This window comes from Sclerotinia sclerotiorum, genomic scaffold (assembly GCF_000146945.2).
Source record: "Sclerotinia sclerotiorum 1980 UF-70 scaffold_22 genomic scaffold, whole genome shotgun sequence".
Lineage (NCBI taxonomy): Eukaryota > Fungi > Ascomycota > Leotiomycetes > Helotiales > Sclerotiniaceae > Sclerotinia > Sclerotinia sclerotiorum.
In genome coordinates, this window is record NW_001820814.1 from 75,725 (window position 1) to 91,425 (window position 15,701).

At 43.7% G+C, this 15,701-nt stretch overlaps 6 protein-coding genes across 6 annotated transcripts; 4 read left to right on the forward strand and 2 right to left on the reverse strand.

Moving 5' to 3' along the window:
* Window positions 1-298: 298 nt before the first annotated feature.
* On the forward strand, window positions 299-4,622 carry SS1G_12694 (hypothetical protein; the record flags this gene model as incomplete). The annotated part of the gene is made up of 6 exons (XM_001586069.1): window positions 299-1,009; window positions 1,064-1,208; window positions 1,273-2,639; window positions 2,826-4,091; window positions 4,146-4,574; window positions 4,611-4,622. 6 exons carry the CDS (start codon window positions 299-301, stop codon window positions 4,620-4,622), a joined length of 3,930 nt encoding a protein of 1,309 aa, XP_001586119.1.
* A 447-nt stretch (window positions 4,623-5,069) lies between these two features.
* On the forward strand, window positions 5,070-5,198 carry SS1G_12695 (predicted protein; the record flags this gene model as incomplete). The annotated part of the gene is made up of 1 exon (XM_001586070.1): window positions 5,070-5,198. One exon carries the CDS (start codon window positions 5,070-5,072, stop codon window positions 5,196-5,198), a length of 129 nt encoding a protein of 42 aa, XP_001586120.1.
* Window positions 5,199-5,992: 794 nt separating this feature from the next.
* Window positions 5,993-7,654, forward strand: SS1G_12696 (hypothetical protein; the record flags this gene model as incomplete). The annotated part of the gene is made up of 1 exon (XM_001586071.1): window positions 5,993-7,654. The coding sequence occupies one exon, from the start codon at window positions 5,993-5,995 to the stop codon at window positions 7,652-7,654; it is 1,662 nt and encodes a 553-aa protein (XP_001586121.1).
* Window positions 7,655-7,922: 268 nt separating this feature from the next.
* On the reverse strand, window positions 7,923-8,382 carry SS1G_12697 (predicted protein; the record flags this gene model as incomplete). The annotated part of the gene is made up of 3 exons (XM_001586072.1): window positions 7,923-8,008; window positions 8,060-8,108; window positions 8,323-8,382. 3 exons carry the CDS (start codon window positions 8,380-8,382, stop codon window positions 7,923-7,925), a joined length of 195 nt encoding a protein of 64 aa, XP_001586122.1.
* A 755-nt stretch (window positions 8,383-9,137) lies between these two features.
* Window positions 9,138-10,820, forward strand: SS1G_12698 (hypothetical protein; the record flags this gene model as incomplete). The annotated part of the gene is made up of 3 exons (XM_001586073.1): window positions 9,138-9,286; window positions 9,341-9,468; window positions 9,529-10,820. 3 exons carry the CDS (start codon window positions 9,138-9,140, stop codon window positions 10,818-10,820), a joined length of 1,569 nt encoding a protein of 522 aa, XP_001586123.1.
* Window positions 10,821-12,814: 1,994 nt separating this feature from the next.
* On the reverse strand, window positions 12,815-14,886 carry SS1G_12699 (hypothetical protein; the record flags this gene model as incomplete). Its single annotated transcript, XM_001586074.1, has 2 exons — window positions 12,815-14,709; window positions 14,799-14,886. 2 exons carry the CDS (start codon window positions 14,884-14,886, stop codon window positions 12,815-12,817), a joined length of 1,983 nt encoding a protein of 660 aa, XP_001586124.1.
* Between the last annotated feature and the right edge of the window lie 815 nt (window positions 14,887-15,701).

Consider the following 15,701-nt stretch of genomic DNA (forward strand, 5'->3'; position numbering starts at 1 on the left):
AATCCACATCTTCAAAAGACTTGAGGTGATTCTTATCCTGCTCCCAATCATTGTAATAATTCATCCCTTTTTACCCTCCTCAAGAGCGTCATGCAATCGTGAAGTCTTTTGACTCGCTTTTCAACTTATCCCTAACAAACTTGCAGCTCGTCCACTCTTTCATACACCACCTCGTATTAGATTTACAGTTCGAAAATTCCGACACCGTCGAAGCGGGCAACAATCATTTTCGACTTCATGGTAGAGGGAAAATAATTTGTGACGACTTAGCAGCCTGGCTGCAAATTTTGAGATCAAAATGGGGGACACTACGATAGCTCACACGACTGCGATCCTGCAAACTCTCGCAGTATTGAGTCTCGACTCTCCGCAGGCGAATGTTTACGGCAACAAAGGGATTAGGTTACCAGGTGCAGATACAGCAGAGAAGCTTGCCCTCGAGCGAGAACTTGCGGCGTTGGTATCAAGGGTTCAGAGATTAGAAGCAAAAGCGACAGCCAATAATCATGTGTTGCCTGATACGCCGAATGAGATAGGAGCACCATCTGCTTTCGCCGATGTCCTCACTGGTGCTCCATCTCGAGCCTCGAAGAGTACTACATCCCGACAACAACTCGTAAATTCCTTACTTGCCGCAAGAGAAGCGCCCACCGGCGGTGAACGACCTCCCAAATTTACAAAATTAAGTGATGAGGAACTAGAAGCACTCCGCGAACATGTCGACGATCAATCTAAACAACTTGATAGTCAGAAATCAGAGTTGGCCGGTGTACATGCTCAACTTTTTGAGCAGAAGCAGAGACAAGAACAGGCACTTAATGTTCTCGAGGTCGAACGCGTAGCAGCACTCGAAAGAGAATTAAAGAAGCATCAACAAGCCAACGAGGCTTTCCAAAAGGCTCTTCGAGAAATAGGTGAAATTGTTACAGCTGTAGCTAGGGGTGATCTCAGTAAGAAAGTACAAATCCACTCCGTGGAGATGGACCCTGAGATTACGACTTTCAAGCGGGTAAGCATTATCATATCAGAGTTTTCCCACTCTTTGCCTTCTAACTTTCTATAGGTTATCAATACTATGATGGATCAGCTTCAAATATTCTCCAGTGAGGTGTCTCGTGTAGCTAGAGAAGTCGGCACAGAAGGTATCCTTGGTGGACAAGCCAAGATTTCAGGCGTCGACGGTACATGGAAGGAGTTGACTGACAATGGTATGTGCTTTACCATCTGGTTAAAGATTCCAACGACGTGGATGAATATACTAATTGTTTCTAGTCAACGTTATGGCACAAAACCTCACCGACCAAGTCAGAGAAATTGCATCCGTCACTACCGCTGTAGCCCATGGAGATCTCACACAAAAGATTGAGAGACCGGCTCAGGGCGAGATACTACAATTACAACAAACTATCAATACCATGGTGGATCAGCTAAGAACTTTCGCTGCCGAGGTCACCCGCGTAGCAAGAGATGTCGGAACGGAGGGTATTCTCGGGGGACAAGCAGAAATCGAAGGCGTCCAGGGCATGTGGAACACATTGATAGTGAACGTCAACGCCATGGCCAATAATCTCACCACGCAAGTGCGCGATATAGCAATCGTCACGACGGCTGTGGCGAAGGGTGATTTGACTCAAAAGGTTCAAGCAGAGTGCAAGGGAGAAATCAAGCAGTTGAAGGAGACTATAAATTCCATGGTGGACCAACTACAACAATTTGCGCGAGAAGTCACGAAGATCGCCAGGGAGGTCGGTACGGAAGGTAGATTGGGGGGACAAGCAACAGTGCATGATGTCGAAGGCACTTGGAGAGACCTAACCGAAAATGTGAATGGTATGGCCATGAATCTTACGACACAAGTACGAGAGATCGCCAAGGTTACTACCGCCGTCGCGAGAGGAGACCTGACCAAGAAGATCGAAGTGGAAGTGCAGGGAGAAATCGCTTCGCTGAAAGACACCATCAATACCATGGTGGACAGACTTGGCACATTTGCCTTCGAGGTTAGCAAGGTAGCGAGGGAAGTCGGAACTGACGGAACTCTTGGCGGGCAAGCCCAAGTTGATAACGTGGAAGGAAAGTGGAAAGACCTCACCGAAAATGTGAACACGATGGCCAGAAATTTGACCACTCAAGTACGAGGTATCTCGACGGTTACACAAGCTATTGCCAATGGAGACATGAGTCAGAAAATTGAGGTCGCTGCTGCGGGTGAAATACTCATACTAAAAGAAACCATAAACAACATGGTAGACAGATTGAGTATCTTCTCCAACGAGGTGCAAAGAGTCGCCAAGGATGTGGGTGTGGATGGAAAGATGGGTGGTCAGGCCGACGTCGCTGGGATTGGGGGCCGTTGGAAAGAGATTACAACTGATGTCAACACCATGGCTAACAACTTGACAACACAAGTGCGCGCCTTTGGTGATATTACTAATGCTGCAACGGATGGTGATTTCACAAAGTTGATCACTGTCGAGGCATCTGGGGAAATGGATGAGTTGAAACGTAAGATCAACCAGATGGTGTACAACTTGAGGGACAGTATTCAGAGAAACACCTTGGCTAGGGAGGCTGCCGAATTTGCCAACAGAACAAAGTCTGAATTCTTGGCCAATATGTCTCACGAAATCCGAACACCTGTTAGTACCCCTCTCATCCTCTACCAACATCTCCTACATCCAGCTGGAGCGTCTTTTCACTTGTTCATGATACTTTGAGATGCCCTGTGGCAGATATATTCTGTTCATCAACACCTTTCCTTAGTAAAATTTTTTACTGTCCCCAAACCTTTTATATCTGCTCTTTTGCTAACATCGGATTATTAGATGAATGGTATTATCGGAATGACGCAGTTAACGCTTGATACGGATCTTACACAGTATCAGAGAGAAATGCTCAATATTGTCCATAACTTGGCCAACAGTTTATTGACCATTATTGACGATATTCTAGATTTGTCCAAGATCGAAGCAAACCGTATGATTATGGAGGAAATTCCATATACCCTTCGAGGAACTGTCTTCAATGCACTGAAGACACTTGCTGTGAAGGCAAATGAGAAATTCTTGGATCTTACCTACCGTGTGGATAGCTCAGTACCAGATCACGTTGTTGGTGATTCGTTCCGACTTCGACAAATTATCCTTAACTTGGTTGGAAACGCGATCAAATTCACAGAACATGGTGAAGTCTCATTGACAATTCAAAAAGCCGAGCAAGATCATTGCGCGCCAAACGAATATGCGGTTGAGTTCTGCGTGTCTGACACTGGTATTGGTATCCAAGCTGATAAGCTCAATTTGATTTTCGACACTTTCCAACAAGCCGATGGATCTATGACGAGAAAATTCGGAGGTACTGGTCTAGGTTTATCGATTTCGAAGAGACTCGTGAACCTCATGCGTGGAGATGTTTGGGTCAAGAGTCAGTATGGCAAGGGCAGTTCGTTCTACTTCACATGTACTGTCCGTCTCGCAACCTCGGATATCAGCTTCATTCAGAAACAACTCAAGCCGTATCAAGGTCACAATGTTCTGTTTATCGACAAAGGTCAAACCGGTCATGGCAAAGAAATAATCACTATGCTTACACAACTTGGTTTGGTCCCCGTTGTTGTCGATTCTGAACAGCACACCATCCTTCTCGGCAATGGAAGAACAAAGGAGAAGATAGCTTCAACTTATGATGTGATCGTTGTGGACTCGATTGAGACTGCTCGAAAATTGCGATCAATTGATGAGTTCAAGTACATCCCGATTGTACTCTTAGCTCCTGTTGTTCATGTCAGCTTGAAGTCTGCTTTGGACCTTGGTATCACTTCTTACATGACCACTCCATGTTTAACAATCGATCTTGGCAATGGTATGATTCCTGCCTTGGAGAACCGAGCTGCGCCTTCTTTGGCGGACAACACCAAATCCTTCGATATCCTCCTGGCCGAAGATAACATTGTCAATCAACGCTTGGCGGTCAAGATTTTGGAGAAGTACCATCATGTTGTTACCGTGGTCGGCAATGGCCAGGAAGCACTCGACGCTATCAAGGAGAAACGATACGACGTTATTCTCATGGATGTTCAAATGCCAATCATGGTATGTGCAACCTGAATCAAGTTCTTGTATAAGAGATGACTAACATTATTTTAGGGAGGATTCGAAGCAACCGCTAAAATTAGAGAGTACGAAAGAAGTCTTGGAACGCAAAGGACTCCTATTATCGCCCTCACAGCACATGCTATGTTGGGTGATCGCGAGAAATGTATTCAAGCCCAGATGGATGAATATCTTTCTAAGCCTTTGAAACAAAATCATCTGATCCAGACGATTTTGAAATGTGCAACTCTCGGAGGAGCACTTCTCGAGAAGGGTAGGGAAGTAAGGCAATCTGCCAATGAAGAGAGCCCCAACTCGCAAAATGGTACCCGTAGCAACCAACATCCTGCATCGAGTCCCACGCCAGCACATTTGAGACCGACTATCGAGCCTCGTGCATACACTACCACTGGCCCTATAAACCATGGAAGTGTCGAGAGTCCTTCACTTGTAACGGCAGATGCTGAGGATCCACTTGCAAGGGTAAGCACTTGCTGATCTACATTCCAACCTCCCCAGAACCTGTACTAAGCAGTTCTGTAGCTCCTAATGCGTGCGCATAGCAGCTAGTGTGATGTCTATCTTGGCCGAAGTTTGATGATATATGCATGGGTTAATGGGCATAGGAAATATTTGCCATTATTTCCATTTTCTTTTTTCGTAGATACCACCAGCTGCGAGTACTTGTTCTTTCAATCATCTCATCAAACCCATATTTCCAATGGCGAAGGGCGTTTTTGGGGAAAGGGAATAAATCACGTTTCGTCAAATACATTTGGGCGAAGTATATCTGTTTGGTGCATGGAAATCGCTTTGTTTTATTTCACACATCTGGAAATTTCTCCACAGGTTTTCGAACTACTTTACTTTTCACAACACTCGTTCCTGTGCGAACTGGCAGTGTTTGCTACTATTACTACTTTTTTTTTTCCGGTGCGGAATATATGTGCATGAGAAATCGGTGGGTGGTTGGATGGAATGGCAGAGGTTCTTGAATGCAATGCTAGTGATTATGAAGATGGATACGTATATGTGTGGGTGGGGGGAGATAAACTGAAGAAGGGGAAGAAAGATAAACTGAAGAAGGGACAGGGGAAAGAAAGTTAAATGGATGGAAAGAAAGAAAGGAATGGATGTATGTATGGAGATGAGAATTAAATGAGAATCATGATGCACATTTAAATTATTGGGATATGGTTGATATTGCTTTTGGAGTACTGTGTAGTATGTGTGTAGCGGTGTTTTTGGTAAATGGAAATAATTGATTAGAATCTTCAATACTCCCAAAATGTATGATGAGATTACATCAGTTTTGCGCCACACTTGGTCCTTGAGCTGGGCTTGCCTTGCCATTTCTTATCGACGGGATAACAGGGCGGAGAGTGTATCCTCATCATGAACTACCTTCTTAATATGACACAACAATGTTTTCCAAAAAATACCAATTCAACAGTCAATGCTCTTGATACTCCTGGTTTTACTTTCACCAAATATGAGGTTCTTATTTAATTTCAACACAAAAAGAGGCAGTCCCACAATTTGTTTTCGACCTTGGCTATACTTTCATAGTGACCTCATCGATATGGACGCGGGAAAAATGTAAGATCTTGTGAAGGTATAATCTTTGACGAAAACAATTGAGTCGTTCGCCTTGCATTTTTTAATCATAGAAAAATTAAGGGCGCAGGAGTTAGTATCCTATCTTTCACCCTGGCGTTCTGGGAGAAGTGTCTCACGGCACACAAAATATCGTCAAATTGATTTACGCCACTTGACAGCTGCGTTTGTCAAACATTTCTCATCTCAAAGAAGGTACTGTGAAGTGCAGTCACAACTTCCGAGCCTATTCCATTTTTTCTCTTCTTCTCCTTAATCACTGTGCTGCTGCAAGGCAATAGGAAATGCCAAGCCTCTTCACTGCAAAACAGGCTGGTGCCCCAAGTCCGCAAGATGTCATAGCCACCCATCGGCGAACCTTCGAAAATCGTGTAGCGGAAGGAACACTTCGACCTATGGTTCTGCCATATCATCTTTATGGCTATATATTGTTAGGAATATATCTCTCTGTGCGACACACGAATCGACCAATATTATACAAGGCTCGGTGGATAGTGTTGGCTATTATGACATGGTTTCAGCTCAAAACGCTTTGGCATACGAGCAGCAAGAATATGGCAATTAGTTTTGTGGCTGGCTTGATGAGTTCTTATGGTATCGCTACAAGTTTGACCTGGCTGGTGTTTATGCGGCCGCAATTCGATGCTAAGAGGATTGAGAGGAGGAAGATTCAGAAATACAAATCTGCCACTCATGATAACGAGGGAAAAGCTACAGCATATGCAGAAAGTACGGAATCTGGTTTAAGGCCGCGTGTAAGAATAAATGGAGAAGGAGGTAGAAGTACTGTTGGCTCAAAGGCCTCAAGTGGAAGAGATGTAGGGACAACCCATGGCCAATCAAACGCAGATGGAATGACAGAGTTTGAATATTATTGGCAATCATACCCAGATAATATCCGGGAGAGACTCGACTGGATATCTGACTTGGTCATTAATTTCCGTGGACCTGGCTGGAATTGGACAATTTCCACTCTCCCAAAGCCTCCCCCTTTCATCTATGCCAAATTGGGTGAACCTGCAGATGAAGCATCTAAGAATAATAAATCCTCGACCGGAATCAAGCGCTTTACCACAAGGCTTGAAATTCTTCGAACTCAAGTTCCTCGCTTCATCATTGGATATTTCTTACTTGACGCTGTTAAAACTACCATGATGAATGATTCATATTTTTGGCTTGGCCCTAACGACTATGCTATGTCTGCCCATGCTGCAGCAATGTCCCCACTCATACGCTGTGTATATCGCGAGCTGTTATCAATAGCTGGGGTCCTTATTTCGTTAGATATGGCCTTCCTTCTTGCTCCTATCACAGGATGTTTACTTCTTGGCCCGTCCTCCTTCATGGGTCTCAGAGGTGAACCATGGTATTACGCCACCACCTGGGGTTCTTTCTCAGTAATCGCGAATAAAGGCCTAGCTGGGCTTTGGGGAGGTGCCTGGCACCAAATTTTCCGCCTTATATTTTCTGCACCAACAAATCATCTTATCGCAAACAGATATCTAAACCCCAAAAGCTCAATTACAAAACTCATCGCTTCTATTTTTGCTTTTGGTATATCTGGGGTTCTGCATGCTAGTGGTAGTATATCTCAAATTCCCTCTACAAAACCTTGGAATCCACCTATATTCTTTATGCTGCAGGCTCTTGGGATATACCTACAAACGGGCCTTTGCACTCTTTTTGGTAAATACATCAAAAAGATACCGAAGCCGATAAGGCAAACAACGAATGTGGTATATGCATTATCATGGGGTCTTTTGACTGGGTGGTGGTTAGCGGATGATTTCGCTCGAGGGGGCATTTGGCTTTATGAACCTATTCCTATTTCTATATTTAGAGGACTTGGGTTTGCTGGTAAAGATCATGGGTGGTGGTGTTGGGAGCATATAGGTGTTGGGTGGTATACGGGAGAGCATTGGTGGCAGAGTGGTGTTACTATATGAGAAGTTTGGAAATCTTCGGGAATTTATGAACATGACATAGCACGCCATCGCATTGCATGTTATAGCAGCATGGAGTCTGTAAGTTGGTATCAGACGGCTCTGGTGCATAAAACATCACCGACATTGAGAGATACAAAAGATATGGAGGAAGAGCTTCCAGGAGCAAGAATGACAGTTCAATAAACCAGATCTATTGAATTTGTTTGGTGTTTCAACTAGAGTGGGTACACTGATTTTGTTGGTATATCGATCCTACTCGAATCGTTACTCATAGCCGGCAGTCTTTGGACCTGTACTGTAGTCTGGGCTCATAAACATCGGTAAAGTTCATAGCAACGCACAATCCAACTAAATCTGCCAATAGTTGATAGATTATTGCGCAGATCCTAGCGTAATCTCAAATACTGACGATTGCCATTTTACCCCAGCCTCGCTCCTGGCAAGCCAAGGATAACTAATTCAAGTGTGATATATTCGCGTCGATTGTGGATCAGTTAAACATATTTATCACTCTGTTTGAAAGCATGCTGGGAGATTATGATATAGAAAATCTTTGATGTTATCTACTCATATTTACATAAATGTTTTCCAATATTTAAACACAGTCTGAAATCTTTGAATACATATCCAACACTCATCCCGAAGGTTGCTCAGACATGAACACTTACTTCAGTTAGGACTGCCAGTTCGCCTTCATGCATTAGAAGTCCAGGATCAAGGGCAGTCATAGCTACCAATATCATAGAATCCCCGCGGAAAGGCCAAGGCCTCCCGTCCCCACAATGTGGCAAACAGTCACGCGCGGCATGGCTTTTTTCACGCAAATTGACAGTGCCTGTATTTATCCATACTTGGCGACGGCGACCTCTAATATCTCTGTGTAACCTAGCTTCACTACCTTATCCCCACCTCTAACTCTGGCAATGATGAGCGGCAGATTAATTAACATTTAGCATACTTGGTAATGTCTTTCCAAACCTCTATTTTGACAAGTAGACGGCTCAGTAGTTTGTCCTAACTGCACCTACATAAGTCATGGAGACTTCCCGCTTTCGTGTTGACTGACCGATTCCGACTAGCCAAGGAAATTCTAAGCGACGCCCCACACGGCTAGATAGTAAATGATACTCGAGTACCTATTCCACACGCTCTTTCGAGGCGAAAAGCTCCCAAGAAACTGAGTATGCAATGTCTAGTTTGTGGGGTTACAACATGTGAAGTGGACTGAAGGTGGAGTGGTACGCTTGGCACCCCAAAATCCAAACTTTAGCGGGATGTGAACCCCGCATTTTCGCTTCCCCAGGTTATTTCTGCTGATTCCACTTCTAGATTTTCTTTGGAAAATGGGTGTCTCTAGGCCTGCTATATATATTTCTCATTCAGCATCCTCGTTAATGAATATGAATTATTTACTTTATCGTCTATTTTGTCAGTGGATTTTCTGTAATCATTTCAATTATAAGTCCTCGTTTCATTTTGCATAATGGGATCTCAAATTATTAATGCTGAGGAGAGAACGATTGGTTTTGAGCCGCGAGATGAGAAACCTGGTGTTTATCATGAAGAGCATGCGGATCATATCAATAAGGGCGCCCATGCGGTTGCAGAGAGAGGTCATGAAGCGACTGATAGGTAAGTAGTTTGAGATATCACTCGTATCTGGTCCGTTACTTATTGAATTTCTAGGCGAGGCCAATCGCTTGTAACATTTGACCCTACCGCGGAAAGAAAGCTAAGATTAAAGATTGATTTAATGATTGTTCCTACTGTGGCATTGTTGTATCTCTTCTGTTTCATCGACCGGGCAAATATCGGTGAGTCCTCTACGAAAGCACTCTTTTTCACATCGGTCGATAGTAATATTAATATTCTAGGCAATGCCAAACTTGCGGGGCTCGAAAAAGATCTTAAATTGGTGGGCTATGATTATAACAAAGTTCTATCGATCTTCTATATCTCGTACATCATCTTTGAAATCCCTGCAAATATGGCTTGCAAATGGATGGGTCCTGGATGGTTTATCCCCGCAACTTCGTTGGCGTTTGGAATTTGCTCGATTGCTACGGCATTTGTGCACAATATCCACGAGATCTCGGGAGTTCGTTTTCTTTTAGGTGCTTTTGAGGCGGGTATGTTGCCAGGTATTGCATACTATCTGTCTCGTTGGTATCGGCGATCCGAATTGGCGTTTCGTCTATCGTTATACATTGTCATGGCTCCGTTGGCTGGTGCCTTTGGAGGTTTGCTCGCCTCGGGAATTCTAAAACTGCCAGGCTTTGGTACCCTCCATACATGGCGAATGATATTCGCTATTGAAGGTATTATTACCTGTTGTCTCTCACTTATCGCCTTCCTAACCCTTACCGATCGTCCGGCTACGGCAAAATGGCTCACACAAGAAGAAAAAGATCTCGCTATCGCGCGTGTCAAATCTGAGAGAGTGGGAGCTACTGAAGTCCTAGATGCTTTCGACTCCAAGAAGACCCTCCGTGGTATTTTCAGCCCAGTAACTATGGCTACATCCTTTATTTTTCTCCTAAACAACATTACCGTCCAAGGACTCGCTTTCTTTGCTCCCACCATCGTGAGAACTATCTATCCGAAAGCAACCGTCGTCTCCCAGCAACTCCATACTGTCCCTCCCTACATCGTCGGTGCCTTCTTTACAGTTCTCATCCCATTCCTCAGCTGGCGTTTCGACAGACGTAATATCTTCTTCATCCTAAGCGCTCCCCTAATGATGTGCGGCTACATCATGTTCCTCGCCAGCACAGATGCCCCCACCCGCTACGGAGCCACCTTCCTCATCGCCAGCGGAGCCTTCTCATTCGGCGCCCTAACCAATGCTCAAGTCGCCGCAAATGTCATATCAGACACCGCCCGCTCAAGTGCCATTGGTACGAATGTCATGATGGGAAATATAGGAGGTCTGATATCTACGTGGTCGTTTTTACCTCCAGATGCTCCCGATTATCATATTGGTAATGGACTTAATTTGGCTACTGGGTCGATGATCTTCTTTTCGTCGATGGTGTTGCTTGCGTGGATGAAGATGGATAATAGGAGGAGGGATGGGAGGGATGTGGATGCGGAGTTGGAGGGTTTGAGTCAGGTTCAAATTCAGGATTTGGATTGGAGACATCCGGGGTTTAAGTGGAAGCCTTAGAGATTGGGGGAAGAGGAGGGGGTTCGGTTTATGCATGGGGTGGGGTTTGCTTTGGTATGCATTGATTTGTTTGGATGATTGAATGTATGTATGTATGTATGCAATTCAAAATTATGATTTTATTTTTCTTGATGGGAAATTTGTTTGGGAATCCAGTAGGCACCGTATGCAGGGACAAGTGATATCTCTATAAGAGATTCTAGCTATAGGTTATTCAAATAAATACAAACAAGCAATTGATTAAATTGATGGTATGGTAGTTGATTATTAAGCGATAATTTAAATCCCCTTTTCACCCTCACCCTAATGACATTAATGGTTCATTAAAACATCAATCACCCATCACCATTAAGCCAGTCCCATCTAACCTCACAAACCCATCCTGAGCCTTTAGCATCTCTCGCGATATCAATCATATCAATCATATCACATCACATCACATCTCACCTTACCCTGCAGCCAACCAGTAACTTTCTCCTCTGTAAGGTTAATATAGCAATTAGTTACCATCCACCCACCCCCTTCAGACAATTACAGTCTAGCCTAGCTTGCATATCCAAGAAAATAAAAACACATTCTATTCTTATCCAACCTTCTGCTTCCATCCCTGTCTATTGGAAGATATCGGTATATGATGTCGAAAGCAAAAAATAACATGGAAAATATCTTATCAAAGTGATTTTAAGATTGTTATCATCTATTATCTATTATCTATTGATAGATAATTGGGCAGGGATATCGATTTAGCATGAGGAGTTATTCATTAGTAAGGTTGTATATAAGATGGGGTTTTTTTTTCGAAGTGGGAAGGACTTTTGTGGATTAAAGGGGTATTTTTTGGGCAGATATTGTGTGTAGTATATATAGTAGGGTTATGCGAAGGGTGGGGATATAATCATGTGGGAATTGGATCTGAGGTGCTGTTGTGTGTTAAAGGGAAAGAGGAGAGAGGGGAGAGGAAGATTGCTGAAGTTATGCTGTTGATGTGAGATCTTAATCTTGATCATCATTATAATGTACAAAAGGAAAAAAGAAAAGAAAAGGAAAAGAAATCTCACATAGATAAATACATCTAAAACAAGACTTTAAACGCAGATTTGTATATTTTAATATTTTCATTTTTCATTTTTCATTCCTAATCCTATTTCCCATTCCAATCCTCAATCAGGGAGCAGCGTGAGCGCTCAACCCATATGCAAAAATCCTATACAACACTATAAACAAGCCAATAAATCCCAGCCTAGATAGAAGCTTCCTCAAACCCCTTCCCCTTTCCCCCAAAAAGGGTATAGAAACACAATGTGTAATCGAGAAAGAATCTTCCATTTCTTCTCGCTCCCCAAATTCCACTGGTTAAATAATAATATACATCAATGATAGAAAGTTAAGTAAGTATTGGAGGCTGAGCGACCAAATGGTATGTAGTAAACAGTAAAAAAAAAGAAAAAAAAAAAAGCCGCTGAACGCCTAGTGCTAGTATTGGTATTTCCTCCTCTCCGATTGTTTGTCCCCTTTTGCCTCCCACCTTCGTTCAATAATCTCGTGATTCCAAATATATCTTTCTTAATGTGCCGTAACGCCGTTGTAAGGGAATGGGGTATGCTGAATGATGATAATGATAATGATAATGCAGTGAGTATCCCGTATGTAAAATTAGAATGAAAACCTTGAATCCTTGCTATGCATCTCGCGTTTTCTCGTTGTGATCTTTGTATAAATTCCTCGTTCAGTGCTGTTAATCATGTCGTTGATCTCAATGATTCTTAACTCTTGACACCGTGTCTCGTTCTCATAGCTCATGTTGCTATTCATAATCCTCGATGTCTCATAATGTATCGTCTTCTCTTAGATCTAGTAAAAGCTAGGTCCATGACAATGGGCTGAATGCCCGGCGTGATGATCACGATACAGTACATTGTATCTGTAACGTAGCACTGCGAAACTGAAGTTTTCGTAAATCTTCCAAACCAGTGAAAGATCCTCAAGCTAGGAATCTAGATCAACAAGAAATCCCAGCCCTTCATCTGCATAACATCTCTCCAGGAGACATAATGTGCATCACCACCACCAGGACTGTATCGTCCATCGACATGTGACCAGACTTCTTGGAGAAGAGTGGTTACGCGACCGAAACTTCCTTGGTTGGCGAGATCACCAAGGGCAGCGAGACGATCGGCAAAATGATGACGGAAGGGTGAGTTGGCAGTACTGACGGATCCTCCAATGAGATAAACCCACACGAGACTGCGGTCAAAACCAATGGGTCCGGCTGGGATGAATTCAAGAGCTTGAGTCAGTTTTGCAACCAAACCAACACAGCTATCTTGAGTTGGGGAGAAACCGGGAACGAGACTACAAAGATAGATACGAGCGGCGAGACGGAAAGCGGCCGTCATATTTCTGCTCAATTGCTTTGGGCTCAGAGCACCATGAGCATTATATGGGTATCTTGGTCCCATTTCACCAATCTCCGTGAGACCGATTTGGTCACCTAGAGCATGAACATGTTGACATAGTTGAATGTCATCCATGCCGTCATTCTTGAGAGCTTCTAAGCAAGCGATTTCGGAGATGAGATATAACACACGATCTTCACAGCCCATGAGCTCTCTCAATCCCAGAGATGAGTTGGTTTGCGACAAGTGCTTTTCTCTGTAAGTGTGAGCGAAGGTTGGTGCACGGCCTTGCATGGTAGAACCGAGGATATCAATCCAAGCTGTTAGAGTCATGTTGAAGGACATCAGATCATGCGATTCGGTGACTAGACGAGGTAATTCAAGTTTTTGAACAAGAGAAATGGCAGCTTGGAAATGTTGGTGCCATGGAATGTCTGGTAGAGAGTCGTCAAATCGACCTACTGAGCATTGAAAGAAGATCATTCCTAAAGTAGCTTCCAATATCGATACATGATCTGTGTCGCGGTTGAGAGCCTCGCAAAGTTCAGAGATAGTTGCGTAGCGGTGGCGCATGATATCGTTATCGATTTGATCACCTTGAATATTCATGGTGGATTTGAAATGTTGAGCAGAAATGCTAAGACAGCAATGTAAGTAGCATTTGTTGCTCTGGAGTGCTGGGAGGATGTAATCTGTTCGTGCGGAACCATGTTGGTTAGTCTCAAGAATTGGGAATATGGTCGGTAAAACATCGGAGACAAAGTGATCGAGGAGTCTTTGATCACTCTCATCCAACTCAATAGCAACTTGTCTAAATGTAGATGGTGGTCCGTGTGAGAAGTCGAAAAGATTCATGTTCAATGCTTCTTCTGCCAGAAGTTCATGACGCTCATTGTATACGGTATCCCACTCATGATCAATAGGGAAAGATGGTAGCAATGAATTGGGTGGCGGTGGTGGGTGGAACGTGCTAAAGGTCGAAATGGTTGATTCACGATGAGTAGGAACATCATTAACAAACATCTGTCGTTCCGTCTTTACATCGATTTCATATGGTGAGTATTCAGGATACATCGTTGCGTACTGAGCATGCGATGAGTGCATTTGCGTATTGTAGGCAGTGTAATCGACCATTGGAGGAGCATTGAAATCAAAGAGAGATAATTGAGAATCGATTGATGATGATCGATTGCGGTCCAAGGGATCGGAATAGGTTGCAGAGGTAGGAAGAGAGTGTGAAAGTCCGGGAGGGGTATCGATACTTGATGCCATAACTTGTTGTGACTGAGCTTGGGATGATGCGGTGGTCTTCTCCGTAAGCTTCTTTCTCTTGATGATGGTCTTGATAACTTCTTTTTGCTGGCGGCGCAACTCATTGTTTCCCCACCATCCGGGTCTCTTGTATTCACATCGTAAACCGAGATGCTTACAAGCACTACAAGCTATGGCGCCTTCATCACACTTCTTTCTTCTTAATCTACATGTGTAACAACCTTGATAGCTAGGGTCAGTATATAAAGTCCGACGACGACGAATATCAAGGAAAGAATGGCGAATTGAGATAAATTAAAGTCGAACGAACCTGTCCTTGATCGTCTATGCATTTGCATCTTTCCTTTTGTAGCTGGAGCAGCTTTGGGAGCCTTTGCTTTGGGTTGAGCGACAGCCATGTTGACGTTCGTCGTTCTAGTTGATGATTGAGCGTTGGGGGTTTGTGTTGACATTTGTACTGTACCAGCAGTATATAATAGTGGGGTGGGCGAGAGTTGAGTCCGGTCTAAGTGCGTGATATTGCGATGAGAGACTGGGGTTAGTAGCGTGCGTGATTGGCGAGACCGGGGACAGATAAAATTAATGAATGTCGGTTCAAATCAAGTCCAGCTTGACCTCGAGTAAATGAGTGGGTGTGTGGGTGGTGGACGTTGAATTAGGAAGAGACAACAATCTAACGACGACGCGGAGAGGGAGGGACTATAAAATTGACCTTTTGCGATGTTCGAGAGCCTCAATGGAGAAGTAGGGTAATGGTTGCATGTTGACGCCCTATATATGAAGATGTCAAAAATTGTACAATAATCATCTTCAGCCATGGAAGAATTGAAAATCTATTTCTGGATACCGAATGGAGTGATGCTATTTTTCCTGCATTCATCTACCTAGCCCATATTCCCGCCCACGAACGTACATGCACACGTGCGGCTACCAGTTGGTTACCATTTGGCCCTATGAGAGGACGAACATCGACTAGGTCCGAATATAGGACATTTCCCATTAAGGATTGGTGGGTTAAAGGTGGGCGGAAAAAGGTGGGTGCAGCTGTACGCTAGGCTTAAGATTAGACCAGGGGATGAAGAAAGGCTAGCGAAAAAGTGGTGTCCGCATGGGGGTTATGCAGTTGAGCACGACTAGCTTCACGAGCCTAAAGGAACATTAGGAAATATTTTCCAACATACTATTATGGATAACTTCAGAATTTGTGATTGGT